We start from the raw sequence: 27,697 nt of genomic DNA, 5'->3' as shown, positions 1-27,697 counted from the left end.
TTATTTAAATATTCTCTGAATAATTTAAAGTATAAACTTTAGTTGAAATTCGGAATAATTTACCATCCACAAAAAAGGTGATCCCATTTAGCCCCTAATTCCGAAATTAAATTGCTTTCAATCGTGAATTCTTCCCATTTAATCAGATTATGAAAAAAAACTTGAATTTATAAATATATAAGCTACATTGTCTACTGGCATCGCATATAAGTAGTTGTTTGTTTTCAGAGTTAGCTGACCTAATTATTTTGTTCTTGAACTGATCTAAACTGAAGCGTACATTTATGTTGAGTTAAAATATGTATTCGCGAGTCATTGAATTACTTAACTATAATTTACTTATTGATAGATAATTAACCCTTTAAGCCAAAATAAAAATGTTAAAATGAAACCAGTGAGTTTATAAGATTATGTACAGTACTGTAATACAAGAAACCTAAATTCTTTTAGTTGATCATGATAATTGTAGAGTCATTGCAATTCTACAAATTCAGGTAGTCAAAGAAAGATGTAGAATGTAGAAAGTGAGGCCACTCTTTGCACCTTCGACTCACGTGCTGCCACCTCATTCTTCGATACCGTCTCTCTCTTTTTCTCTATGTTTTGTATTCTCGGGTTTTCTCAAACGCTTAGCGAAGCGTACGATGAGAGAAAAAGTGCAGTGTTGGCGCCTCCGCCGGTGAGAAAAAAGGGGGGAAAAGCGGAAGGCAACACAAAACACGCTGCTGGTGAAAATACCTCGCTGTGTCACACAGTTTCACTTTGCTCAGCGGTCGCCGGCAGCGGACACAACTTTTGCAACCTCTGCTCTTTGCCGCTCGCAAATCGCGCTCTTTGCACTTAAACAAATCTGGGTAAAATCTTTTCTCTTTTGATTAATCAAGATCCTAAAATAAATCTTGTTAGGAACAAAAAATATTTATCTTTTTCAGTACTTCAAATTCTAAAATATTAATAATAAAACAATTACTAAAAATATAATATATTTATGAAGTTTACATCTTACTACTTTAAATTTATCACCTTAATATTTTTAAACTAAACAAATTCAATTTTATTTAATAGTTTACTTGAAAAGTTGCATAATCCCTTTTTTTGAAGTAAACAACATAACCTGTTTATTAAAAAAACCTGTTTAAGAAAATACCTTAAGACTTCACATACAGCACAGCACAAAAACGAAGGAATATTGGCATTACCAAAGAAGTTCTAAAAAAATGTATATGACAACTTCAAATGTTTTATAATTTTTTTTAGAAGTTCCGTAAAATATTAATTTATAATATATAATATTTAACTTTCTATGTTGGCGACCTTTTTGTTTATTAATTTATAGATTTGCCGGCTCAAAAATGCCTTTTTATTACTTTTCCAATGAATTCTACTTATCTTTTAAAAATTTTTATTTTATAGATAAATATTTAATAAAATACTATAAAATTGTAGAAGCTAGATTTAAATTGGCGCTCATCAAATGTAAATGCAAATCCAATACCAAAGCACAAATTGCTTAATTGTTAATGATGCAACTTTGAAAACTTTAGGAATCTAAAACACTTCGTGTAATGGTACAATTCCTTATTATTTTCTTTTATTGAGTAAAAAAGATCTGTATTTTTTCCCTAAGTGGGGGAACTAATGCCGCCCCCTTTGGCCACGGAGCAGTAATTCCCCCAGCGGGTCGCTCGACGGGCAATCAGTTTACATTCAGTTCTTGAAGCGAACTCCAACTCATCCCCGGATTTTAGTCGAGTGCGTGTGCCGATTGTGATTCAGATTGATATAGCCACAGATAATTGCTGATAGTGCGTGGTGCGTCAGTGTGTTCAATTGCTTTCAAGTTAAATTCAAGTGAAAAGGGGAGGTCAAATTTCGCAACAAAACATGAGGGAAATTGTGCATCTGCAGGCGGGCCAGTGCGGCAATCAGATCGGATCGAAGGTGCGTATAATTGATATTCCATTGGGGCCTCTATTTGCACACCTTTGCTCTATTTTCTCGCTACTTTTCGCTATTCTAACCTCACATGTTTAATTATAAAACAGAGTGGAAATAGAGAGCACCGACTATAAATCGTTCTTGGCGCGCTCTTTTTCTTCGACTCTCGAATCTAGACTCTCTCCTCTCTCTCTCTTTTTATGTTGTTTTCCTCGTTTTGTTTTTTTTTAGTGGGAAAGAAATTAAAACGGTGGGTGGCGAAGGGTGGGGGGGGAGGGTTGGTTGGAAAAGATTATTCCGTTAGTTCGGGAAACTATAAAACTGCAAATAACATAAAAGAAACTTGACGAGCTTGGCTGTTATCTTATCTATCGCTCCTCGCCAAGATACGAATATCAGCCCGCTCGGAGTATCAAATTTCAATTACCTTGGACTCCAAGCATATCGCAGTCAATTAAAGCCAGAAGTTCGCTCGCAAACTAAGCAAAAACCACCGCAGTCAGGTGTAAATAATTAGCTCGGCGCTTACTAAAGAGCTTGTGATCATCAGCCGGCTAAGCAAATTTACACAGAAATCAAAACAAGAAGGTTTATAAAGGATTATCATAAAGTATTTTTGAAATTCAGGAACCTTCGTTAAATAACATAATAAAAAATCAAGCTATTATATCAGATGTATCAGATTTGTAACTTAAATTAGAAATTCATATCAAATTTAAATAAAATACAACAATCATGAGCCTTTTTATCATTCAACTAAGCCAAATTTACCTAGAAACCGAAATAGAAATAGATTACTTAACAGTATAATAAAAATTAAGCAAATAAATCAGGTATTTTACCTGCGTTTCGTAACATAAATTTCCTATAAAATACAATTTCTAATAATTATTTTTCAAACTTTTAAGAATTGAAAACAAAGAATAACTGTTACATTTTTCACTGTGTACCAAAGTGCTAAGCTTTTAGAAATGCGATATGCCAGACAAGTATATTTGGCGGGAAGATTTAGTAGTCTTTGATAGCTTCGTAGACTGCAGAAAAAGTATATCGAAACTAGCTCGAAGGTTTCATTGAAGCTTCCGTCTTTAGGGCATTCATTGTTTCACAACTGGTTTCGGATACTATGTAGTACTTTTCATGGGTTTTTTATTATGTTTGCCCTCATACAGTTGACTGATCTTACAGTCGTAAAGAACCTGTCCCTCAGAAGGTTTTTGTTGGAATTTGTAATTACCACAGAAGAGGGGCTGGTAAACAGTATCTGTATCTTGGGGCGATACATTTGACTCACGAGTGACTATGACAAAGTGCGGGGCTTATGTGTGTTTCCCGCTATCGGCGGCCTCTAATCAGTGAGCTTGTTTACAGAACTTTAAACATAAATACTCGAAAAATGAAAACTGATATGGGGCGTACCGAAAATAGCAATTACATAGTGCGGCTTGGTATTTTTATTAGAATGGGGGGAGCATGCTAGCGGGCAATTAGAAAGGCTGAAATGAAAAAATCGATGTAACTCCGAGTGAACGCCCATTCTAAGCTAATTCAGCGCATTAACATTAACTCGCACAATTTGTAGCGTCATGAAAATTAAGCTACAAAAAGTCGTTGACGTTTGACACAGTTCTTTTTGTATAATTTTTTTAATGTTTTTGTGTCTTTTTCCCGGCATTTCCCAGCGCGCTTTTCTCTTTTCTCTCTCTCTCTCTCTCTTTTACACGCTTTTCCACTTGAGTTTTGTATAAACACATCGCCACATATTTTAAAGCACTTTTTGCGTGTTTTTTTGCGGCCAGCGCCTTTTCAGTTAATTAGAACGCACTTTTCCGGGATAAAACCTTTGACAATCCCATCCGATTTTATGCACCCCATTACGCCCCCGAGACAGAATCAGAAACATTATTATTACAACCATATTTAGGCGCCATTGTTGCGGCCTTTGTGGATCTAAAAAATAAATACGATTATTTATGCAATTTGCCGCATATCGAATCTATATAGATTGCATAAAACTTGTTTGTTGGTGCATTTAATTTAAATATAATAAAAGCGAGCATATTTTGTTGCTTGTACCCTATTCATGCGCTTTTTACACAGCCTGATTTTGTGCCTTAATTGAATGTCCTTTCTGATTAATTGGCTGTCAGGATGAATTATTGTTGCAGTGCAGTATAAACAAATAATAAATATGCAAAACTGCCTACGTGGCAAAATTGCATGCACAATGGCGTAAATGGTGAATGCGATTTTTAAATAAATTTTCAAAACTAATTGCTCCGCTGATAAAGGCCAATAAGCAAATAAAAAAAAACAACAGATTGATTACACATTAAAAGCAGAGCTTATTCACACATGAATGGGCTGCCGCAAAACAGAAAGGATTGTAATTATAAAAACAGAGCTTAACAAATGAAAATCCTGGCAGCATATGTAGGTTTATTTAAGGACATGTTTTGCAAACATAATATTTTCATTGAATTATGTTTAATTCGATTTTAAAGGATACTTGCTATTTAATCCATTTTCATGGCTTCGGTACAATTTCGCAAAATGCCTGGAAAAGCGTCTTCCGGCTTTTCTTTGCCAACACCCGAAATTGATCACATATGTACATGCCAGGCAAAAGCAACGGCAAAGGCATCTATCCAAGGATATTTTGGCCTGCAGCGAGAATTCGGTTTTTTTTTCTGTTTTGTTCTTCATTATTTACATAAACCTAATTTTCCCTAAATCATTTTGTGAACAATAACAAGGAAAATCTATTTACGGCATGGCATAAAGACGAAGGAAAAGCGTTGAGTCAGCGTGGCGGGGAAAGTGCGGATGAAATTTATAGACGACGAGCACGGCGAACGGAGACATGAGAAAGGAGACAGGAGAAAGCGAGGCAACACAGACAATAAAATTAAAGAGTGGAATAAGCCGGGCTGCAACGGCTGCTCCTTTGAGCACGAATATGCAGTCGCATAGCCGCTTATTTTGCCCCAGGATACATTTGTTTAGCCCATAATGGCAGGGCATCATCGAGCAGCGCCAAAATAATGCACAAAATTGAATTATCGATGGCGTTCGCTAGCTGGCAGCCGTAATTTCTTTATGGTTACCCGATATCGAGCCGGGTAACTGGGGAATCGGTTGGATTACATTATGGCCCGCCTTGGCACGTCATAGGTAATGCCCTTGCTCATATGCAAATGCAATTTTCATGTGGCTCTGCATAGAGACGGTTGGTTGCCGATGGGTTGAGCTGGAAAAACAAGCCATTGATAACTAAGTTGGCATCATCGCTTTAGTTCAGCGTGTTGCCAAGGATCATGTGGTGATAGACACTTGAATAGACAATTTCGATTGCTGCTTTAGTTAGTCAAAATTAATTGAAGTTAACTTTTTGTTGAGAAGGAAATATAGTCTTTTCTAGAACTTTGAAAATTTATTTTGTTATTAATTAAAAATGTATTCAAGCAACACACAATTCCATGTAAAATTAAAATTTTTTTTATATAAAATTAACTGCATTTGCATTTTATCTTAAAAAGATATCTTTAAAAAATGTTTGAATCACATTAACATGCATTCTGTGCAGCTTACCTTTAAACTAGTGTAATTCCTTTTATATCTTATGTTTACCCAATCGGCACTTCATTTATAAGGAAACATTTTTTCCAGTGTAAAGTGGCATCCAACAGTCAGTATTGTTTACCAGCTGCATCACACACCATTTAATTTTATTTCTGCACCTGCTCATGCTTATTTTTCTGCAAATGCAAATTGGCCAAAGATGAGATCGCGTGCCCACATCGAAGTCTAATGTAATCAGATTAAATGCGCCTATTTCATTTCTCTGTTGAAGGAGCTCTGTTGATTGGCAATTGGAGAATGCACACATGCTGATATTTGATTTGGTAGCTATTTCCCCGCAATCTCCACGAAAGAGGGCATGGTTAACAATTACCTTAGCATGCAATAAGGCATGAGCTAAAAATGGGGAAAAAACATAGGGGAGAAAAAGGCGAGTAAAATGGGAAAAATATCCCATTTTTTTCGCTGGCAAAATATTTTTCAATTTACATAAAAATGCGTTTATGCATACCAAATGAGCCGCATACACACACCCACACACCCGCACACCGCACTCGAAAACGCCCTTTTTTGCAGCTGCTAGCTCCCAGCGTCCTTGCGCCTAGCTGTATGCAATAGAAAACGGCAGTGGAAAATGGGGGCGTGGCAGGTGTAAGGGGGCACAACCGCCGCTCCGCTGCACAAACTGATTATAAATAAACAAAAGGGAATTTTTATAAATATTTTCCACATACCACATACACACAGAGTCACTTTCCCAGCCATATTCGAAGCTGCTGGCTTGATGGAATATAAAAATTACTTATTTATGTATATATTATTGCTCCGTTACACATTGCTTTGAACATGTGCATGCAAATTGATGAACAAAAGGGGAAATCACAAAAACTGCGCATAGACATTAGGAAAACGTGCGGAGAAAATGCGACACAGAAAAAACGCATAAAATTATTATTTTCATGTTGTCACCTGATCTTGACTCTTTTATTATAGAAATATTTATGTGCTTTTACCGGTAAAAGAAATTAACTAACGGCTTATCCCAAAAATAACATTTCTCAAATAATAATTATTTAATAGCATGTTTTCAATATGTGGTTGATTAATAGTACTTTAAGATAACTTTCAGTAAAACTTTATACTTAATCATTTTTTATAATTGTTATGATAAAATTGCCACAGAAATTGCTAGGAGTTCAAAATCACTTAAAAAGGTGTCTTAAAATATGTGATGAATTTAACAACTTCATACATCGTAAAGAATATCTCGGACTTTCAGGTTCACAACATATTGTTGCATACTTTTATACACCTTTAAAAATGATTTTAAATCTGTGTTGCATATATGATAATTTGTTAATTTGTTAAACAATCATTTCAAAAGTCTTGTAATTTTGTGTGGTGTCTTCTATACGATAATGTTGAACAATTTTTTGATAGGCTCGCACTCAAAATATATTGTTGCGTACTTTTAGACATCTTTAAAAATGATTTCCAAATTAAAGATTTTTGTGTTTTAACTTCTCTATGATATTGCTAAACAATTTTTTATATACTCGCATTTCTCTCTGCCCAAAAGGATACTGCTCTGGTTAAAGGGCACCAAACCAAACCAAAATGGAAGTGCAAGTGCTCTTCCTGCCTTTTGTGGGCACCTGTAAGCCGATTGCTCCCACTGAGCCGACAGGTTGACCAGGCCAACAATGAAACACAACGAAACTGGCCATGTGGGCAGCCTCGCAAATGGTCATTTGTTATTTATTTAACACTTTTAAAAAGCATTCCGCTCTTTTGCTCATTAATATCTCATGCTGCTCTTAACGCCATTCAGGCTGGCAGTTCTCTGGCAAAAGTGCAAATTGCATATGGTAAGTGGAGTTGGATTGCCGAAGAGTTGGAGATGGGGCATATGTTTCATTACCATTGTTATTCGAGCAATTGTTTTCTCCTTCTCTCTTTTTGTCAGAGCACATTTTCGTTTTTTTTTTTCAGTTTTTCAATTACTTTGGTAATTTTATATTATTGAAATTGCAAGCCGCAAATTGTAATTATTGCGCATTACACTGCCAACGAGCTCTGCACGGCGGCAGATAGCGCCAGCCCCATGAAATATGTTGCCCCGTTGTAATCTGGTATTTACGAAAAAAATTAATAACACAATAAAGCAGCTGGCAATGCGTTTTAAACGCCCGTAGTTCTCTCACCCATTGGAATTATTTATGCAATTGGATTTGCCGGCTATGCGAAGCTACAAATTGCTGTCTTGCCGATAAGCAGGCACAGAAATTTTACATACGCCCCGGGGCTCAGAGAAAGCCGCCAGATAAAGCATTCCGCCGGCAGATATTAACCGCAAAATGCTTGCAAATTTATGGCAAAATGAGGTATAATTAAGCCAAAAATACTACTGGCAAAAATAACAACAATCAAGATTGGTTTGTCGATGCTTTTGCCTTTGCCGTGCACGTGTTTCTGTTCTGTTTTTCGATTCATTTCGGCTCGTTTTATTTTATTTGCGCAAATTGCGTTGACTAATTGTGCACCCAATACACGAAATGATTTGCCTAAATAAACAAAGAGTCAAGGATAACTTAAATTTTGAAATGCTCTTTTAGGTTTATGGATAGTACAAATGTATTTTTTAAAAGTCCGGTGTAATTTTTAAATAAAAAAAACAATTAAGAAACAAAAAAGTTGATACAACTCTTATTGAACTTAAAGAAACATCTTCTCATTCAATGAAAATATACTATATTAGTTATTATTTTATTTTTTTATATATAGCCAATTCGCACTTAAATCTCTAACTATTTTTGGGGGAAACAAAAAGGATTTAGCAACTAACTATTTTCAAAACCGATTATACCCAAATAAGTGTATTAAATAACCCGAAAATAACGAAAACGAATGCGCGAAACCTCATTAAAAACCAGTGTGGTCAAAATATTTATCATTCATGTGTTCCTGCTAAATCCACGCCCGACTGCCGTTTGTTTGTATTTGTTTGGACAAACATATGTCCGGCTGCATGTCCTTGAAAGATTAACATCGGTTTTATAATTTATGTCAGGTGGTAGGGGGTTAGAACAATTTTGCGAAAAGAAATTCGGTATTTCAGGCGGACCAAACCGCAAATAAACGAATAACTTGGCCTAAATGTGGGTGGGGAAAAACTATGGCGAATGAGAATCAACAATCGGTTTTTGGTTTTCGGCCATAATGATGGCTAGATCAACACATTTGCCAAATTTTGCAGATATGCGCACACATATCAAAGCATAATTTAAATTTGTGGTCTGTCAAGTTAGCGCAACGAAATTAATCAAAATATTTTGAGAGCTCCGAGTGGTGCCATTATTTTGATTTCGATTGCCGGCACCAATATGCCAATATTATGCGATTTTAGCAATTTTCTGGCAATTCAATTAAGTGCGATTCTCTGGACTGAATTAGTTTTAGAGAATGCAGGACTTTAGCTTGCTTGCTTTGCCCCAAAATATTTCCGCATTTTACACACAAGTTTTTCAATTTACCCTATTTGCGTTATTTGCCTTATATAGTATTGTATTTCATTTCGGGCTTATTTGACAAACAGTATTAATTGGATTTTTTATGCTCATACATATATTACCAGCCATTTCGCGTCCAAATGGCAATTAAAATGAAAAATAAAACACTGCGCACTGGAATTGTGTAAAAAGTTCCCAGCACTGCACTGCCTGATCAAATGGTCAAAGGGAAATTCACGCTTGGCCGTAATAAAAATTAATTTCATTGTTGAATCATAAAAATTGTTATAGGATATTCCCGCCAAATGGCCAAGTTTTATCAGCAAATGCAGTCGTCCTGAGATCGCAATTTATTAATAGAGCGAAAGTTTGCTCAGTTCTTTATCTGCCGCTTTATTGATTCCACTGCATTTCGAAATCATTATAAAAAACATGAATTATTTTGCTACCGAAGCGCCAGCAACACTTGAGGAAAAAGGAAAACAGTAATGCTATTATGGTCATTAATAACACACAGCGATTCATTTGGTCCAGCACTTAATAAAGCCAGACCTCAAATAGAGGAGATCGTAAAAAACAATGTTATGTTGGCTGGCGAAAAAATGCCAGTACGCATATTTTGCTGGCATTCGCATATTTGTGACAGGTACATAACCACAGATAAATTGAACTTTTCCGTGTACTCAACAAAGAGAGGATTAACGTGTCGTTTTTGTTTGGAGAATTTGGGGGCTTTTCTCTGCTTATTTTGTACACCTTTCCGTCTAACTTGTTCTTAATTTCTTTGGTGGCTCTGATGCTGCGCCACCAATTCAGGTGGTCGGGGCAGCCACTTGCCGTTTAACACCACATGTGCTCACTCCTAGCATCACAAAAACGCCGTTGCCTGACACTGTTTATTTATTTAGCTTTTGCCAAAGTGTTCTTCAAGCCATGAACTTCATATCGCTTACCATATAAATATTATTATTATTACCCTCTTTGCCCCAGGCAAGCAGCCTAAATGTGGTGTTTGTGTATAAGTCTGCATACGGAATGATGAAGTGCAAGTGGCAGTCGTTTATATGCATGGCAGGACCGTAAAACATACGTCGGAGACGGCTCCCCAAGCTGTGGCCATTAGCAAATATTATTGCAACCCTTCGGCCTACAGGGCCAAAAACTTGACATCGCCTCGCAATCGCAGAACGTCGCCATTTAAGATGATTCTGAAGCTTGTTCATATTTGGACCCAAAATCTAAAAAAATCGGGTGAAAATTGAAGATGACGATTTGATAGTTTTTATTTCGGGAATGTATACCTAATATATTGAAATTTTTAGCCATTTTAAGAGATCATTTTTATTTGTCATTGAACAGATACGGAAATGTTTTATTTAACATTTATTTAAATGTCTCGTTGAGGTTTTATTAAAAAAATAAATTTTTGAAATTAAACTTCCTGTTTATAATACATGACTATAATATTCCTCCTGTTTTTGTTGACATTTTACAAAAGCGAGAGTAAATAGTAACGTAGCATTTATATTGATCTAATTAATTTAAATAAACAAATACAAAAAAGGGTTTAGTTTGGAATTAAATATTATTTAGTACATAAGAAATGGAAACCCGGAACACATTGAGTAGATGACCATTATCTTTGCTACCACAATAGACACAATCTTGCCCACGCTAGAGAGTGTCACCTGGACACAAATCAAATCTGATTTGGCCCATGTTTGCTTCGTTTTGACCACGGAGCAGCAAACAATCGAGACCCTGGTGGCCACACACCACGTCACTCACGCAGACGCACAAAGCATCACACCGAAACACAGAAACACACACCGTGCACATTAGTTAAGTCAATAGCAGTTGGGCCAACGAAATATACAATAAATATTTACATATCTAAATCGACAATTATTGAAATCTCAATTGAAATTGTTTGTTAGCCGAATGGGTCTCTATGCGTGTGTTTAAATGAAGCCATACGTACACAGCCACAGACACATTTAATTCATATATATATATCAGTGAATCTGTACATCGAACATTGATATCTGTAAAAAGGAAAAATGACGACTGTCATTGGAACAGATGGTTAGAAGATTGTCCCACAAAAGCAGTTGGTTTCCTATATATCATATCAAAAGCAAGGAGGTAAAACTTTAACTTTGTCAATTTTTTTTTTAAATAATTACTTTTGAAATATACTTTTAAGATATTTACTTCCGGATAGAACGTTTTACCAGCTCACTTAGTAAACCTTATCACCTTATACATTCGTGGAATTTATTTGGTTAACCAAATTATAATAATAAATAATAAAATTCTAAATGTGTTTTGGATTATAGTTGGGTACTTATTTTCACATAATTGTTTTGTAATTTAATTCAAAAACTTGTAAAATAATTAAAAATCATTTTAAAGCCCTTTCTTTAAAGAATTTAAGTCACTTGACAATTAATCATTTTCAAGCCTTCATTTAATCTAATTCTTGTAAATAAATAAGTAACTATTTCTGACGCGTTCATAATATAATCTAAGTTTTAGCAACTCATTTTGTCATTTATTAATTATTAAATAGTTCGGCTTCTCATTTATCATATTTATTATAATTGTACTTAAACATCATACTGCAAACTCATTTAATCGAGCTCAATGAAGACAGTGCATTTATTCAATTTCCTCTAGTGCTCCCCACCGCCAAAGGTGCGTATGAGTTATGGAAATTTTAATTATAAGCTATTTGATGTTGCTCTTAGACTGCGTCATCGTTGTCCTTGCGTGTCTATGTGTTTGTGCACACAGGCGGGACCACACAATAAGCCGAAAGCCGAATGACCAATACTAATGAACCAATATTTGCATATCCTTGCCATACAAGAGTCTTTGTCCATGCCTTGATCCTGCTGCCCCATTGATTAAATTAGTATAGTATAGTGAACAGCCTCCATGGCATCTTTGCACATTAATGCCAATGGCAATTAAAAAAATATTAAAATAAAAACACAACATAAACAACGGAGGAGAACAGCAAACGAATAAAAAAAACACCGAATGGGAAAATACTGCGCTGCGAATGGAACGCAACGCACTGATAATGACAATTAGTGGCCACATTTAAATTGATGCACTTGACGATAAATGCAATTGCAAATTCAGCCACCATGCGTGTGTACAAAGGGTAATTTACAGAGGGAAAAATTGCATTTTTCTGGCCAACCCAACTCGCCTCGAAACTCACACGTGCTTTCCAAATTGAGGCTGCTTTATATGAGTATATGGCCATGCCCGGCAATAAATTGCAGCTGCATCGCCAATTGCTTCATTCGCAATGGCTACGTGAGTCTAATTATGCTGCTCCGTTCGGCAGGACTCTGGCCCAAAAAACAAGCTATATACACACTCGGAAAACCCGATCTTCCATAGAATTTTGGCGTCACTTAAAATAGGAAAAACTATTTGTTTTTATACATTTATTTGTATTTAAATTGTTGTTTATTATATTTTATTATAATTTGTATGTTTGAAATAAAACTTACACTTTATTAATTTTGTTTTTTTAGTTCTTCAACTAATTTTTTAAATATTTATATTAATTATATTGCAAAATATTAATTTATAAAAATTGATTGATATTTAATTTATTTTTGTTGCTCTAAAAATATTATTTATATGTAAATTAAAATGTTGTGTGTTGGAAATGAAGTTCACAATTAACTTATTTAGTTTTTAAGTGCTTTAACTATATTTTTACTTGCTGAAATGGATTTAATTGTATATTAAGATTTAAAAAGGTGTAAATGCTAAAATGATTTAAATAAAATAAACTTTTTGGTCTAAACACGATTTTTACAATTTCTTATAAATACTTAACCAAGAAAATAAGCACCATAAAATATAAAAAATATCAAAGGTGACTTTTTTGGGAGCCCATGGCATACGTGCGAATTTTTCTTAGTGCCAGTGCCTTTTTATGGCCCTAAACGACGTCGACCAATAAAGACAACATGCGAGTGTAACATAGCTGTCAACTGTCGATAAGATCCTTTTAGTGTTATTACAAAATATCCTTGTATTTCCGTCTCCATTCGGCGGAGCATTAAGCGTAGTTTGGGGTACAATTCGTTATTTGCCTTGTGCACACATAAATTGCATTTTTGAGCAGTCGGAGACGGATGGAGCTCAGCTGCCAATTGGCCGTACTCAGTGTTCAGTATCCAGTATCCAGTTACCATCTGAGGATATGGCATGTAACCTCGAATATATGGTAGATTTATACTTTTTGTTCTTTTTGTCGCTGCGAATCGAATGGTTTATGGCCGCAGGCTGCAAAGTGTCATCCATCGATGGGCAGCCATTAAGTTTCCAGAGTGTTTTGCCATTTTCGGTTTTATTGCAAGGGTTATTTTCCACATTCACACTCACGTCCATGTCCTCCGGCCAAAGCTCATTATTCTAATGGATGCCAAATGCAATCCCCACACCCTCAATGCCCTCCGAATATTCAAATAGATTTTTTGGGGAAATTAAAATAAATTAACTTGGCCGTACGCATTGCATTTTAAGTGTTCGGCCGCAAATCGCACGGATTTGTCGCACATTTCTAAATTGGCAAATGATCGAAATGCGCTGAAATCCTGTTTATTATTTTATAATTAGTTTAATGCCAGTGGCTGAAAATTAAATTGCGTTTCCAAATTGTTCCGCTCTCAGCGGGTCGTCGGTGGGTTAAGGAATCGCCCGAGGAGTACGGCATACGGGTTAATGCGTATGCGGTTGCATTTTTAATGATTTTCACGCACGAATGTTAATTAGAAATGCAGTTTTTTGCTTATCTTCTGGCATTTGCATGTGGGCACATTGATATATATATAGATATTTAATTATTTATTTTAATTGCATTTTAACAACTTTACATTTAATATTTTTTGGTTGCCGACAACTTAATTAAATTTTACGTTTAAAAAATGCGTACCATTACAAAATTGCAAAAAGGCAGGACTTAAACTAAATAAAATAGTAAAATTACTCGTATGAATAAATAGCGAACCGAAATCCGGCGCGCAATCATTTTGCATGTCAAGCTCAGCGCCTTGAGACAAACTTGGCCATCATTTAATATTTATTACAGCAATTGTTTATTATTTATGTGAGCCGCGAGATACGGCATCAAATTTAGTATGCAAACGCAGCTGCAGAGCAACCCGTCACCCCCGTGCCACGCCCACCGCCCCGTTCACTTCCGGTGCGACATGCACTTCCTTCGCTTTGCGCCACGCACATCCTTGTCTAAAGCAAGCTAAAATGTCATCTTATAGCCGTTGGCTGAAGGCGAGGGCACAGAGCTTAAATGCAGTGAAAAACAAATAAGTGTAATTTGCAATCAAAAGCTGATTTTTTTGTTTAACTCGTCAAAACATTATTGAAAAGGTATTTAAAAAAAAAAGTCAGTTTTAGGTAACTAAGCGAAAAATTCGAAAGCTCAACTTTACTTTACAAATGTCTTAATATTATAAGAAAAGTGTTTTACAAACGTTAAAAACTTTTTCTTGGCCGTGTAAAAGCTGGTCAGAATTAATTTATGCGCTTTTTTTTACATCTTCCTTTGGATCGCGACTTTGCCACTTGACTTTTGTTTCCGTTTTTTGTGCAAACGCTCTGGGAATTTTAATTTTGGATTTCTTTCAACTAAGACCAAGGGTTTTTTTGGGGACCAACAAAAAGTGGGCGCCGGAAAATGGCGCCGCCTTGGTCAACGCACGCAGCTCTTTGTTTACTTTTAATTTGATCATTGCTTCTTTTTTATAAGGCCAAGTGCCTTTCGCCAGGTCTCCTCTCTGTGCCACATGGACGCAATTTTGTAATTAAGCAATTTGACCGCAGTCAGTGAAAAAGTTTTAAGCAAATGAAGGCAGCGTAATTGTTTTTATTTTTTTTTTGTCTTCCCCATTTCATGAGTTGGCAAATGGGAAGCTGGCTACTTTATCCACTTCAAAAACTGCCAAACACCGGGTGCTCTCTCTTGTCAGAAGCCAACGCCGGTGATGGGCAGATCGACTGGCAAAAGTTTTTGTAAATAAATTATGCTGCTCACTGCTCACTTCTCACTCAATGCCAATGGCTGGCAAACGGAGCGAGAACAGTCGAAAAGAAAAGCGCTTATCTGCAATTGGCTTCGTATTTCTAGAAAGCATTTCCATTTTCCCACAGGCAACAAGTGAAAAGGAGGGGTTGTTTGGTTTATCCAAAGAGTTGCGCATGCAAATCAAAGTTATTGTCAAGCCAAAAGTGCCCACCGATGCGTACAATTGAGTGTCATATTTTCAGTTTCCAGTTTGTTATGTATGCAAAAGCCAGCATGCGAGGGCCAAACTTTTCAATGCCAGCCGGCAAAGTTTTCTTGGCCAGCGATTTTTCTTGTCTCTGTGTTTTGGCCATGCAACTTGTTATCATTGTTGTGTGTCTAAAAGCCAATGAAGGAGTAAAACTTTTTGCCAAACAATCGCACTAGTGCCAGGGCAAACATTTATGCGGCTCTCTGCGATTAGCATGGAAAAGCTGAATGCCAGGAATAAAAAAATATAAAAAAGTATAGCATACGCTAAGGGGCTGGCACAAAAAGGACGAGTGGGTATGTGTGTGCCGGTGCTCTTTGTGTGTGTGCAATCAACCGTTATCAAATTTTTCGAACTTTTACAACTTTCACCTAGCCCTCAAAACACTTTCGCCCCCAACCACCACCGCTTTCCCTTTGTTCGCTGTTCGAAAAGACTTCAACGCTTTACGCAAGCCACTTAACTATTTATGGCCCAACTGCAGGCGTGTGTTGTGTGTGCTGTGTGTGCGGTGTGTGTGCGCGGGAATCCTCGAAAGAGTGTGCCTCAAAGTGCTCAATGGAATGTCTGACAAGCGGGCTTGACATAAACACCGGGTGCCATGCATTATTCAGGACGTTCTCTTACCATTTACAGACAAAAATGTTTCCCTTCACTATGTCATATCGATTCTTTTATACCTTTTTATATCATGAAAAACCATTTCAAATCAATTAAACTAATATTGCTCACAAATTATTAATTATTTCTGAGCAATATATTTTCTTTTGCATGGAAATATTTGTTTCTTTCTAATAAATATAATAAATAACAAAATAAACATGATTATTGCATACTAAAAAAAAACTTTATAAAAAGCAACCAAGTGGTATCATTTTATAGATTTTGTGATTTTGTGATTTTGTTGTTAAAACAAATCTAAAGAACATGAAAAATTAAAACATTTCTTAGTCTACTTTATATTCGTTTACCTAACAACGACAAAGTCTAAACTAACTTACATTCAAAATATATGATTTAAAATAAAAGAAAAATAATTTTTATTTAAGCAAAAGCCACTTTCGTTCCTTCTGGCTGAATATCAATATATCTGTTTTGGATATGACATATCGAAATGTCACGGATAAGTTAAGTTGTGATATAAAATTTGCCAAAATTGATGGACAAATTTTTGGTGATGTGTATTTTTTACACTGTGCCGCCAGATTCTCGACAGTCCACTTAAGTTTACAACGTTGGCAGAGTCGCATCTTCACCGGCATGCGTAACTAATTAAAATTCATATTCAGTAATCAATCTGCCGCCGACCTTCGGTAATACCAGCCAAGCAGAATAAAAATTCGTTAAAAATACTCGCATATATAAAAGTGAATTCATGGCCCTTGGGCTGCCACTGCCACTGCCATCGTTTGCTTTAAAGTCCATTAAAAATCATTTCGATCAATGGGAGACGTGGCAGGCCGAGCGCGCACATTGCGATTTTCTCACAATTAGCATTTTCCCCCAGCAATATCCCCCGCAATTTGCCAGGCACCACACCACTTACCTGTCGAGCAGGAAAGCAGGAAGGCAGGAAAGGGGGAAGGGGGGTCGATTGAAACATTTTTAAAAATTTGAAATTCATATGCGCAGCAAACGTGAAATGTTTTGCCAAGCGTATTGTGCAATAAAAAATAAAGAGCCAAACCAAAAACAAAACAAACACGATGCACACGAGCTGGAGAAATTCTTGTGTAAATAAAATCGAGGAACGCTATCGAGATGGTATACGTATACGTGTGCGATTCAAAATTTATATATATGCGCAGGTATATGTGTATGAAAACACCTAAAAGGATTCAATTATTCCCGCTCGTTACACAACAACAAAAAATACAAAAAATAAATAACACGACAGGAAAAAATTGCGGGCCCATGGAAGTATGCAACAGAAAGTGCTCACGGCATGTATAGTGCTTGCTGTGCGTGCGTCTGTGTGTGTAATGGGGAGGGTGAGTGAGAGGGTGAGGCAGGGTGGCGTGGCAGGGTCATGCAGCATATGCACGCGCATAAATCGACGACAGATACGGCGGCAATAAAAGCATGAACCATGTAAAAAGGACACTCATATTTATATGCATTGATTGCCAAAGCAATGCAACCCAAACACACGCATGCACACACGCCTACTCACACACACCGTCACACCCTCTCCCCTCCCTCAGCCGCACACCATTGATTGTAAAATAATATTTCTGAAAAAGAAAAAGGAGATTCGCAACGGAGCTTCGCGAAATTTCATTGCATACAAACGGGGGCTGTCGTGAAATATCACGCATACGTCATGTGAAACGCTCGGTGGGTTGGACACATATGCAAATGCGCTCATTGCGACCATCGCACATTTGCATACATCAGCCAGGCCTCCATTATGCACTTAAATCATTATTGAAATGGCATTAAAGTTGCAATTCGCTTCGCTTTTCCTTATTTTTCAGTTCTGGGAAATTATTTCCGATGAGCATGGCATCGATCCCAATGGATATTACCACGGCGAGTCCGATCTGCAGCACGAGCGGATCGATGTCTACTACAACGAGGCCAGCAGCGGCAAGTACGTGCCGCGAGCGGTCCTCATCGACCTCGAGCCGGGCACCATGGACTCCGTCCGCCAGTCGCCGATGGGCCAGCTCTTCCGGCCGGACAACTTTGTCTACGGACAGTCGGGCGCCGGTGAGTTGTCATCCCACAGTTGCAGATTATCGTTGGACTGACATATCGGCAAATCCCTTATCTGTATTATGTCGATATGACACTTCGAAGATATCAGCTAGCTATTTTTGATCGTTATTTGTTTTTGAGCGATTTCTTTTTACTGTATTTTTATTATTATTAAGTGTTAAACTAAAGCTAAAGGTTAACCTCTAAAATAGTCATATTTTTTTCTTTAAAACCTAATATAAAATAATAAATTCCCGGCCATCGTCAGCCATAGTTAATTTGTATATTAATAGGCTAACACTACAAGTACCGAACTATTGGAGTTGCCTTCGTCACAGTGGCTTCCAAAATAATAATGCAAAATTACAATTAATTATTACAAAAACAAAATATAAAATATTTCAATTTGAGTTAGTTTATAAAGAAAACGAAAGTTTGTCAAAAAATTATACCCTAAAATAAGTTACAACTATTTATAAGTTCGCACTTTATTTTGTATTAAAATCAGCCGTTAAAAGGCTTGTATTTGAAATATATATAGTTATTAAGTAGATAAGTTATTGTTTTAAAACCAGATATACTTAATAGTTTTCTAATAAGTAGTCATATCAAATCTTAAGTTCTTTAAGATTATCAAGCTAGATATTTAAAGATATTTAAATCCGCATGTTTCTCTGCAGAAACCAATGACATTTCTGTGTTCGCCTTAATCTGTTTAGTAACCAGTCTTTTTGGCATTTTCCTAATGCATTTCCGTTGCACTCGTTAATGGATGAATGTCGTGTTCGTGTGCCAGAACGTGGCTTTTGTATTCCTGCTGCTTTTCGGGGATGCTTTTGTTTCGACCAAAGCTGTGAGCCCCATCATCAATGGTCTGCATATGTCCTTTGACAGACAAAGGCAGTTATTGCAGCTGCGTGGTGGCCTGGTTGCAACAACGAAAACAGGAGCAACAGGAGCAGCAGCAACAGTCGTGCTTTGATAAGTGCCAACCAATTGACAAGATGGGCTCTCGATGGAGGTTATTGTTATCGCTGGCGAGCTTATCAGCTAAAAGCCTTCGGTGGGATGTTTCAATGGTGTTGTTCCTGCCGCTGGCAGGACCTTCCTCCCCCTCCCCACATCACCCTCAGTTGCCATTCATGCTGATGGTGATGATGATTGCAATTATAAAATGCCCTGCGGATGATGACGAAAATTAATTTTGTACATGTCAGCCGCTGCTGCTGCTTTTGCTACTGCTGTAATGACCCACAATCGAAGAACTCAGCTGTTAAATGCTCTAAATTAAGCACAAACAAGTTATAAATTAAGTATTATTATTTTCTTTAAAATTTTGAATTTTTACAGTTTCCAACAGCGTTTTACAAAAATTAAATGATTTTGAAAATCATTAATTTCATTCCTTTTCTTTTTAAAATATCTTAATATTGTTAATGTTGATTAATCTAATAACTTCAAACTTTTATATAAATAACAAGAAGTATGTTTTATCCTTAATGGTAAGAATAAATAATCTGTATTGTTTTCAAAATTTAAAACCTTATAATAACCAAAAATGAAATAACTTGTAAATAAGTAAGAACTGCAAAGTCTTAATCTATTTGTACCCTTTGGCAGGCAACAACTGGGCCAAGGGCCACTACACAGAGGGCGCCGAACTGATCGACTCCGTGCTGGAGGTGCTGCGCAAGGAGTCCGAGGGTTGCGACTGCCTGCAGGGCTTCCAGCTGGCCCACTCCCTGGGTGGAGGCACTGGCTCCGGACTGGGCACCCTGCTCATCTCGAAGATCCGCGAGGAGTACCCCGATCGCATCATGCTTTCGTTCTCCGTGGTGCCCTCGCCGAAGGTAAGTGCTTGTCTGCTTGTCTATTGGCTGCACCTGCCATCGCTTCTACCTGCTACAGATCATCATCATTGTGGTCATGACGAATGCAATCCGCTTAGCAAAATCAGCTTATTGCCGCGCACAATGGCGAGGAAATCATGGTGTCCTTCGTTGAACGTTGAACGGTTGACAACGAGGTGGGCTTCTTTATATATGGCTCTATATATTTGGGACGCAATGGATCCACCCATGGACCGACCACCCACGGTGGCGGTATTAAGCCGACCCAAAAGCGCTTTACACCTGCACGCGTTTTGGCCAAATTAGCAGGCGAAAGCCACAGAGAGCCGCTTCCGTTCATTTCTGCGCCCAATGTATGCCACAAATGTTGTTTTATTTATGCAATTCATACGCCAAATTCAATTGGCGGCTTTGTGCGCAACCTGGTGGGCCAGCTTTGTCCGAATAATTCTAATTAATTTGCAGGCGAAATTAGCAACGACCAGCGGCCGAAAGCCTAATTGGCAATGCAATTTTAATGCAATTTAGTGGCTTGCAATCGCAAGATTGACATCCTCTTCTCTGCTCAACCAACTTTTTTTTATTATATATATACTATATATAACACTTCGCTGCCTTTTTTGACACGCCTCAATTGCCGCTTGATTAACCCAGTTGCATATTATTACACGTGCATTCAGAATTGTAGACGTAGAAATATTAATATATATGTTGTAAGCGTGCAAGCGGCACGTGGTCTGCCTTCATTTGCATTATTCGCATTTAATTACATTTTGACGTTTAATTTAATTTATTCAGTGCAGAATAATGTGCCATTGGCAGAAGGGTTCCCACTAAATTTTTTACATTTTATTGAAATTCTATAACATAATATTTTGATTTGAAAGAAGACAAGTTAACTAACCAAATATTAAGTGTTCAATTTGATGTGTTTTTGATTATATTACAATCAAAATAAATGGAAATATTTATACAAAATCCTTTTAAAAGATTTATATGTTTATGTAAATCCTAACAGATAAATATTCCGATTTGTTGTTCTTTCTTCGATATGCAAACTTTGAGCAACTGGCCTTGTACATTTAATTATCAAAAACTTAACAAGTTTATGGTCTTGTGAAAAACTACTAAAGCTGCTTTAGAAAGAGTACCACCTAGATAATCTGATTATAAGTTTTAGGTAGTTGCTTGTTTTTCAATTTATTGTTAAGGGATTAAATTTCCATTGTGATAAGTTGAATAAGTTTAAGTTTAGATATTCGCAATTGTAAATTTTAAGACTCTGGACAAGAGAAGAAAAGGTCTGTGAGGCGTGAAATTAACATTTGACAATGTTCTTATTGGCATATCGGAGTACACTATAAATTTTATGGAATTTTTAGTGGGGCCCACAGGCTCTGTTTCTCTTGTGCGTTAAATTTATTACCGTCACGGCTGAACGCCAATGGTCAACTATTGAACCACAACCCGATCCTCCCGACCCCTGACCCCTGACCCCTGAATGGGTGGGTTTAACTTTAAATGCCAGAATATATCCCCCTGTTTTTCGACTGTTATTTATGAGCCGAGCTGGGTTTGCTTGGCTTACCGCAATGTTTTGGCATCGGCGGTCATTTTATTGCGGCCTGGCCTGACACATGCCTGTCACGTTATAGCGGTTTTAATATGAGTGCGTATATACTATAATTTAATAGTTTTTCATACCGATCAGACTTTTAGCCCCTCAGCCCATCGGTGCAATGTAAAGCCTTTGTCGCTTTGATAAGCGGCATTTATGCAAATTCAGCGGTCAGTCACACGAAATAATCAGAATAATCAGGGGAGATGGCGCAAAAAAACACTGCCTGCCCTGTTTAAATTATACAATATTTTAGCCTTTTGATTAAAGTTTTTAATTACGTTCATTAATTAACGAATGTCGCTTCGGATCTCACATCCATTGAGCATCGGAGATTTGCACCTGTCTGTTGGACAAAGCATTGATATCAAATACATGCTCGTAAATCGTCCAGATTCAGAATCACACAAACACTAGACATCTAGGCAGACAAATATTGTTTCCCTGGCGGTGTACAAATAGTGAGGCTGGCAACAAATGCCAAATACAAAATGCAAAATGCATATGCCCGGGCATAACTCATTAGTATTAACTGCATGTACCACCTAAGCAGACAAAGGTGTGTTTGTGTATTTTAAGCGTGAGGGTGTACAGTGAAAAAAAAATGTACTTGAATATTACCATACAAAAAAACTACAGAACAAACCAGGCATCACATATTTATGAATGTCTTTGAAGTAAAAAAAGAGTCAAGCAAATAAGAGGTGCATGTGGTAATAAAACCATAGGAGGATCAGAAATAACTTGGTTTTAAAAATCACTTATAAAGTTATCTAAAAGTATGCTGCAATAAATTTTGAATCCGGAAGCTCGGTAAATTCGTTCTTAATAACAATGTTATATTTTTCGCAGCATACTTTTAGACACATTTGTCAAATATTTAAAATCCCCGGAGTACTTTTATTTAAATTAAAACTACTATAGGTTTTAAAAGTCTCTAAAGAAAGTTATGAATTTAAAAGTCAAAACTATTCAAGAGTAATTTAATATACAAAAATCAGATTTTTAAATAACTTATAAAGGTGTATTAAAGTATGCAATAAAAAATATAGGGGTCGTTTTCCGCATGAAGCAATCGAAAATCCTTATTAAAAATATTGTATATTGTATACTTTTCAAGTGTTTTTAAAAACATACCGAATATTTTTTTTGTAGGGCTAATATTTTTAAAAACTTTTCCAAGTGCAAGGAACTTAAAGTGTGGGCGTGGGAGAGCACGTTATCGCTCAAGGGCTGTGGCCATTAAATAATTGCCACAATTTATGTGCACACACTTGGTATACTGCAAACCGAGTCTGGAGTGAAGTTTGTCGCATGCTCAATGGAAAACTCCCTTCCCCCCCATCAAAACCCACCTCATGAGACCCCTGCCTTTAACAACCGACGAGCAATGCATTTTGGCTCCGCAAATATAGAGGACAAGCCAAAGATTATACATAATTTTCAATTTGCAGCATTCGAAACACACATACCAGACATGTATGAATGCGATTGTGAATGGGGGTATAGCTGGCACCCAGATGTTTGTGCAACATGCAACTGCATTTATGCAACAACTCTCGGTCTGAGTGCTGCTCCAGGCTCACAATGGCATTAGCAACTGCTGGTTGCAGCCACAACAACACAACACAACTGCTCGTATTAATAGGGTCTGCTATTCAGTTAGCACTGCATTCGAATTGCATCCTGTTGGCAGAATGCATTTTTCATGTCCATGAACAACTCAAATGCCGACCATGCGATTTAGGCCAAAAGAAGTGCAAATTAGACGAGGAGTGCGGCCAATCGTTTATTATTGCCATTAACAATACGGTAGCATAGAAAAAGGCTTCAGTTTGGATTAAACTTCTTGTTTTCAAAGCGACTTGCAAAAAAGGAAGTCTTTAAAAGTCTTTAGGTAAAATATATTAATAGTCATTTGGGGAATTTTTAATTTATGCCTGGAATTTAATTATAACGGGTAAATAAAGTTCTTTATAATAGAATGGAAAATACACTTTTTTAATATCTAATTTAGCATAAAAAAAAATATATAAACTTTACATTTATATATATGTATTTATTTGATAAGAAGCCTTACGGCTAAGAAGCTTTGACAATCCCATTCATGCATTTACCATTTTTTTAATAAATAAAACTTTAAGCAATAAGGGGAAAACATAAAAAAATTAAAAACAAATTTGTTTTAACACATTTTGGTAGTAAGCAAAGAACTTGAAATATAAATATAAAATCTGACTATATCCATTTTTAAATGCAAAATAATCTTTCAACAAAACTTCTTAAATGTACTGGGTTTGCAGCAGCCTTGCATCTGAAAAGCTTTAGCAACACCATCCATCCATTTTCCCAAATCATTTAGCCATCATATGTTGTGTGTGTGTGCCTGCTGATAGCTGAAAGCATTGCTAATTAACCAATTTGTTACTGCTCCTATTCCTGCATGTCGCTGCGCTGCTCCAACTCGCTGCTCCAACTCAAATGCGGTGTCCAGGTGTCCGACACCGTGGTGGAACCGTACAATGCCACGCTGTCCATCCACCAACTGGTGGAGAACACGGACGAGACCTTCTGCATTGACAACGAGGCTCTCTACGACATCTGCTTCCGCACGCTGAAGCTATCGTCGCCCACCTATGGCGATCTTAACCACCTGGTTTCCGTGAGTACCCCTTGGTCAATCTATCTAATGCGTCCTCTTTTTGTCCACCCACCGACCCCTTTTCCTGCTCCATCCCCATCCAATCCATTGAACACTCCGGGAAAAGGTGTCCGAGGTGGTGGTGGAGCCATATAACGCCACGTTGTCCCTTCACCAACTTATTGTGAACACCGATTTGACATTCTGCATCGACAACGAGGCCTTGTATGACATTTGCTATCAGAGCCTGCGACTCTGCTCGCCCACATACGAGGATCTCAACCACCTGGTGTCCGTAAGTAATCAAGGATTTAAATGGAATTAAAAAACAAAAGTTGACCAAGATGTCCGGTTGTCAACACCAAAAAAAAAGGAAGGAAAACAAACAAGCGCGATATTACCAGATGTTAACACCAAAATATAAACACCCAACTCACAAATCGTTTCCTACCATATTTTAACTACTTAAATATTTTTTTAAAATAAATACAAATTCGCCCTCAATTTTCTTGGATCTCAAGATATATAAATTAAAAAAAACGGTTAATATAACACATATTTCTTGGATTTTTAAATACCTAAAATGTGCAAAATATTGAAAATTTATATTAGCAATTATTTTTTGATCTTTTATTAAAAAATTAAAACTTTCCTATTATGGTTGTTCTTAAATGCATTAAAATACATTATTAAAATTTTTATGAATCATCTATTTGTAACATTATTAAATATTCCTTTAAGTTTTAAATTAAAAATATTAAGATAGTATAAGTTTAAATAACCAGTTTAAAAAACCTTTTTTGCTGCAAAACTATTTGTTTAAAATTTATCAATTTATCAATCATTTTACGTATTCAACAAATTCTCTCAGCTGGAAAAGTGCTTTTAAATAAAAGGCGAATTTTTATTTAACGTATTTTCAATGAACTTTGACCTTTATTATTAAATTATTCGCCCTCTCCCAACCAGGTCACAATGTCCGGAGTGACCACCTGTCTGCGCTTCCCCGGCCAACTGAACGCCGATGTGCGCAAGCTGGCGGTGAATATGGTGCCCTTCCCGCGTCTGCACTTCTTCATGCCCGGATTTGCTCCTCTGACCGCCAAGGGATCCCAGCAATATCGAGCCCTCACGGTGGCCGAGCTGACCCAGCAGATGTTCGATGCCAAGAACATGATGACCGCCTGCGATCCCAGGCACGGACGCTACCTCACGGTGGCCTGCATCTTCCGGGGTGAGAAAACGTGAACCCGAATACCCAAAAATCCAAAAAACCCACAGGGGTGGCAAAAAAGAAAAATAGTTTTTTAACAACAAGCCCTAAACACTTCCACGCGTAGCCAAAAAACACAGGGAATCCATTCATCTATCCGCTCATTTATTCAGGAGCCCCCGCACCGGCTTATCCGGCCCAACTTTGTCACTTTGTCATGGGCAGCCGGTAGCGCACCTGTCCGCCGTTTTCCGGACCCGCAGGCACGTAGTCATTGCACCAGGGGCGGATCAATGGGAGTTAGGGTTAGGTAAAACTCAATGGGATCAAATAAACAAAATTAGGTTAAAAAAAAATCTTTAAATCGTTTGAAAATATAGAAAAAATGGTTTTCAAAGAGATTAAATTACTCTGTGAAATGTACAAAGCCTTTCGATCCTTATTGATAGGAAATCTATTTTGAATTTCAGTGGCTCCCCCGACTAAAATGCTTTTGAAACAATATAGTTATAGTGATCGTTAAGTCTATAATGCATAGAAGCACCCACACTTTGACATCCCCCGATCCGCCCCTGGCTAACACCTTGGACTCCCGGGGCTTGGCTTTGGCGACGATTTTATTAGCCAAACCCGAGCAGCATTGGGCCTACTTATGGGCGCCACTAAAAATGATTAATGCCCGCTGGCTGGCGGCTAAAAAGGCTGCAATCCGTCAACGCGCACGTAGCGCAAATTTGTTAGGCCCCGCCCCCCTTGGAAAAAAAAGGTTCTTGGGCATTTTTTCGCGCTAATTTTTAAATTAATAAACTGCGATGCGGCGCCCAAATGTATGCCGCATAATATTTCATTTGCTATTCCTTGTGTGCGCCGCTTTTGCCCTTGCTTTTGACTGATGACTCGCAAAACGAGCGCGTAATTAGAAATTTACTTTCAAGATCCATTGGGGAATTGCGACGACCGCCGCCTGACACGGCCCCTCGGCTTAACTAATCATGCCGAACGTGACTTGGGCAAGACCTCGCCCCACCTCCACCCACCGTCATCTCAGGATTCGTTTTCGTCTCCGACTGACTGCCAGAAATACTTGCAAAATAATTAATCACAAAAATGTGAGGAAAAAAATGCCAGGGAGTAGGAATTTAAACAACTTTTTTAGTTGCCTCCTGGGACTGTTTGTGTCCCATCTGGTGGGGCTTCCAAGCCAGGTGAGGTGCTCCAGGAGCCAAAACTTGGTGGAAGCCGTTTAGTATTTCATATTCAGGGATTTGGGGATTCCGCTTGCGCATCAAACGGAAACTTGTCTTTTGATGTAAATGCGGGCCACAGCAAAAGGGCACTTTTTTTTAAAGGTTTTCACTCAATAATTCACAGGTCCAATGTCCATGAAGGAGGTGGACACCCAGATGCTCAACGTGCAGAGCAAGAACAGCAGCTACTTCGTGGAGTGGATACCCAACAACGTCAAGGTGGCCGTCTGTGACATCCCCCCCAGAGGCCTCAAGATGTCCTCCACATTCATTGGCAACACGACGGCCATCCAGGAGATCTTCAAGCGCATCTCCGAGCAGTTCACCGCCATGTTCCGGCGCAAGGCCTTCCTCCACTGGTACACCGGCGAGGGCATGGACGAGATGGAGTTCACCGAGGCGGAGAGCAACATGAACGATCTGATATCCGAGTACCAGCAGTATCAGGTAACTACAATGACAACAACGTGGAATAGTAAATTGCATGATTTAACATTAAAATATTTAAATTTATGTGGAAAATATTAGATTTTAAGAAATTTATATAGTCAAACACAAAATTAAACAAACTTGAAACAGCAATGGATGAAAATCATTGCATATCTTTGGAATATTTTTAAGCTCTGATTTTACACAATTATTTCGATTTTTAAGTGCCTTTAAAAATTATGTTTTCAATGAAAACAATTTATACTTTCCTGGTTAAATACAGTCCTCTGTAATTATTTACGATTAGAAAACTAAGTTGTAGTTTCTTTAAGTCAATCTTCTTAAGCCAAGTCTTAAAAACTATGATTTAAGTATTTTTTGAACAGGGCAAACGGTTGGATTTTTATCTTATACTCATTCGATTTCTTTAATTTTTTTTAGGAGGCTACAGCCGACGACGACGTGGAGTTTGATGACGAGCATGCCGAGCATGATGGCTATGAGTCGGAGGTCCTGCAGAACGGCAACGCCGAGTAAGGACCTGAAGACTAACACAACAACTATAGCTGTTTTCTGTATACTATTTTGTAAATTATTTGGCCCTTACAGGCTTCAAATAAATATGTAGTAAATATAGTAGAAAA

At 37.4% G+C, this 27,697-nt stretch overlaps 1 protein-coding gene across 2 annotated transcripts; it reads left to right on the top strand.

Annotated features, from left to right (window-relative positions):
* The first annotated feature begins 793 nt into the window (after nt 1-793).
* Nucleotides 794-27,697, top strand: LOC108148773 (tubulin beta chain). Of its 2 annotated transcripts, XM_017275981.1 has the most exons (8): nt 794-854; nt 1,628-1,941; nt 17,833-18,067; nt 19,676-19,905; nt 24,292-24,459; nt 25,134-25,398; nt 26,749-27,071; nt 27,495-27,697. In XM_017275981.1, the coding sequence occupies exons 2-8, from the start codon at nt 1,885-1,887 to the stop codon at nt 27,588-27,590; spliced, it is 1,374 nt and encodes a 457-aa protein (XP_017131470.1). In that variant the 5' UTR covers nt 794-854; nt 1,628-1,884; the 3' UTR covers nt 27,591-27,697. The 2 variants fall into 2 exon arrangements, with proteins under 2 accessions (XP_017131470.1, XP_017131468.1); XM_017275979.2 differs by lacking the exons at nt 794-854; nt 24,292-24,459 and adding an exon at nt 24,018-24,185 and having other exon boundaries at nt 1,646-1,941.

Source organism: Drosophila elegans, unplaced genomic scaffold (genome assembly GCF_018152505.1).
Source record: "Drosophila elegans isolate 14027-0461.03 unplaced genomic scaffold, ASM1815250v1 contig_476, whole genome shotgun sequence".
Classification (NCBI taxonomy): Eukaryota; Metazoa; Arthropoda; class Insecta; order Diptera; family Drosophilidae; genus Drosophila; species Drosophila elegans.
The sequence above is the reverse complement of the archived record's forward strand: the minus strand, read 5'-3'. Positions and strand labels throughout refer to the sequence as shown.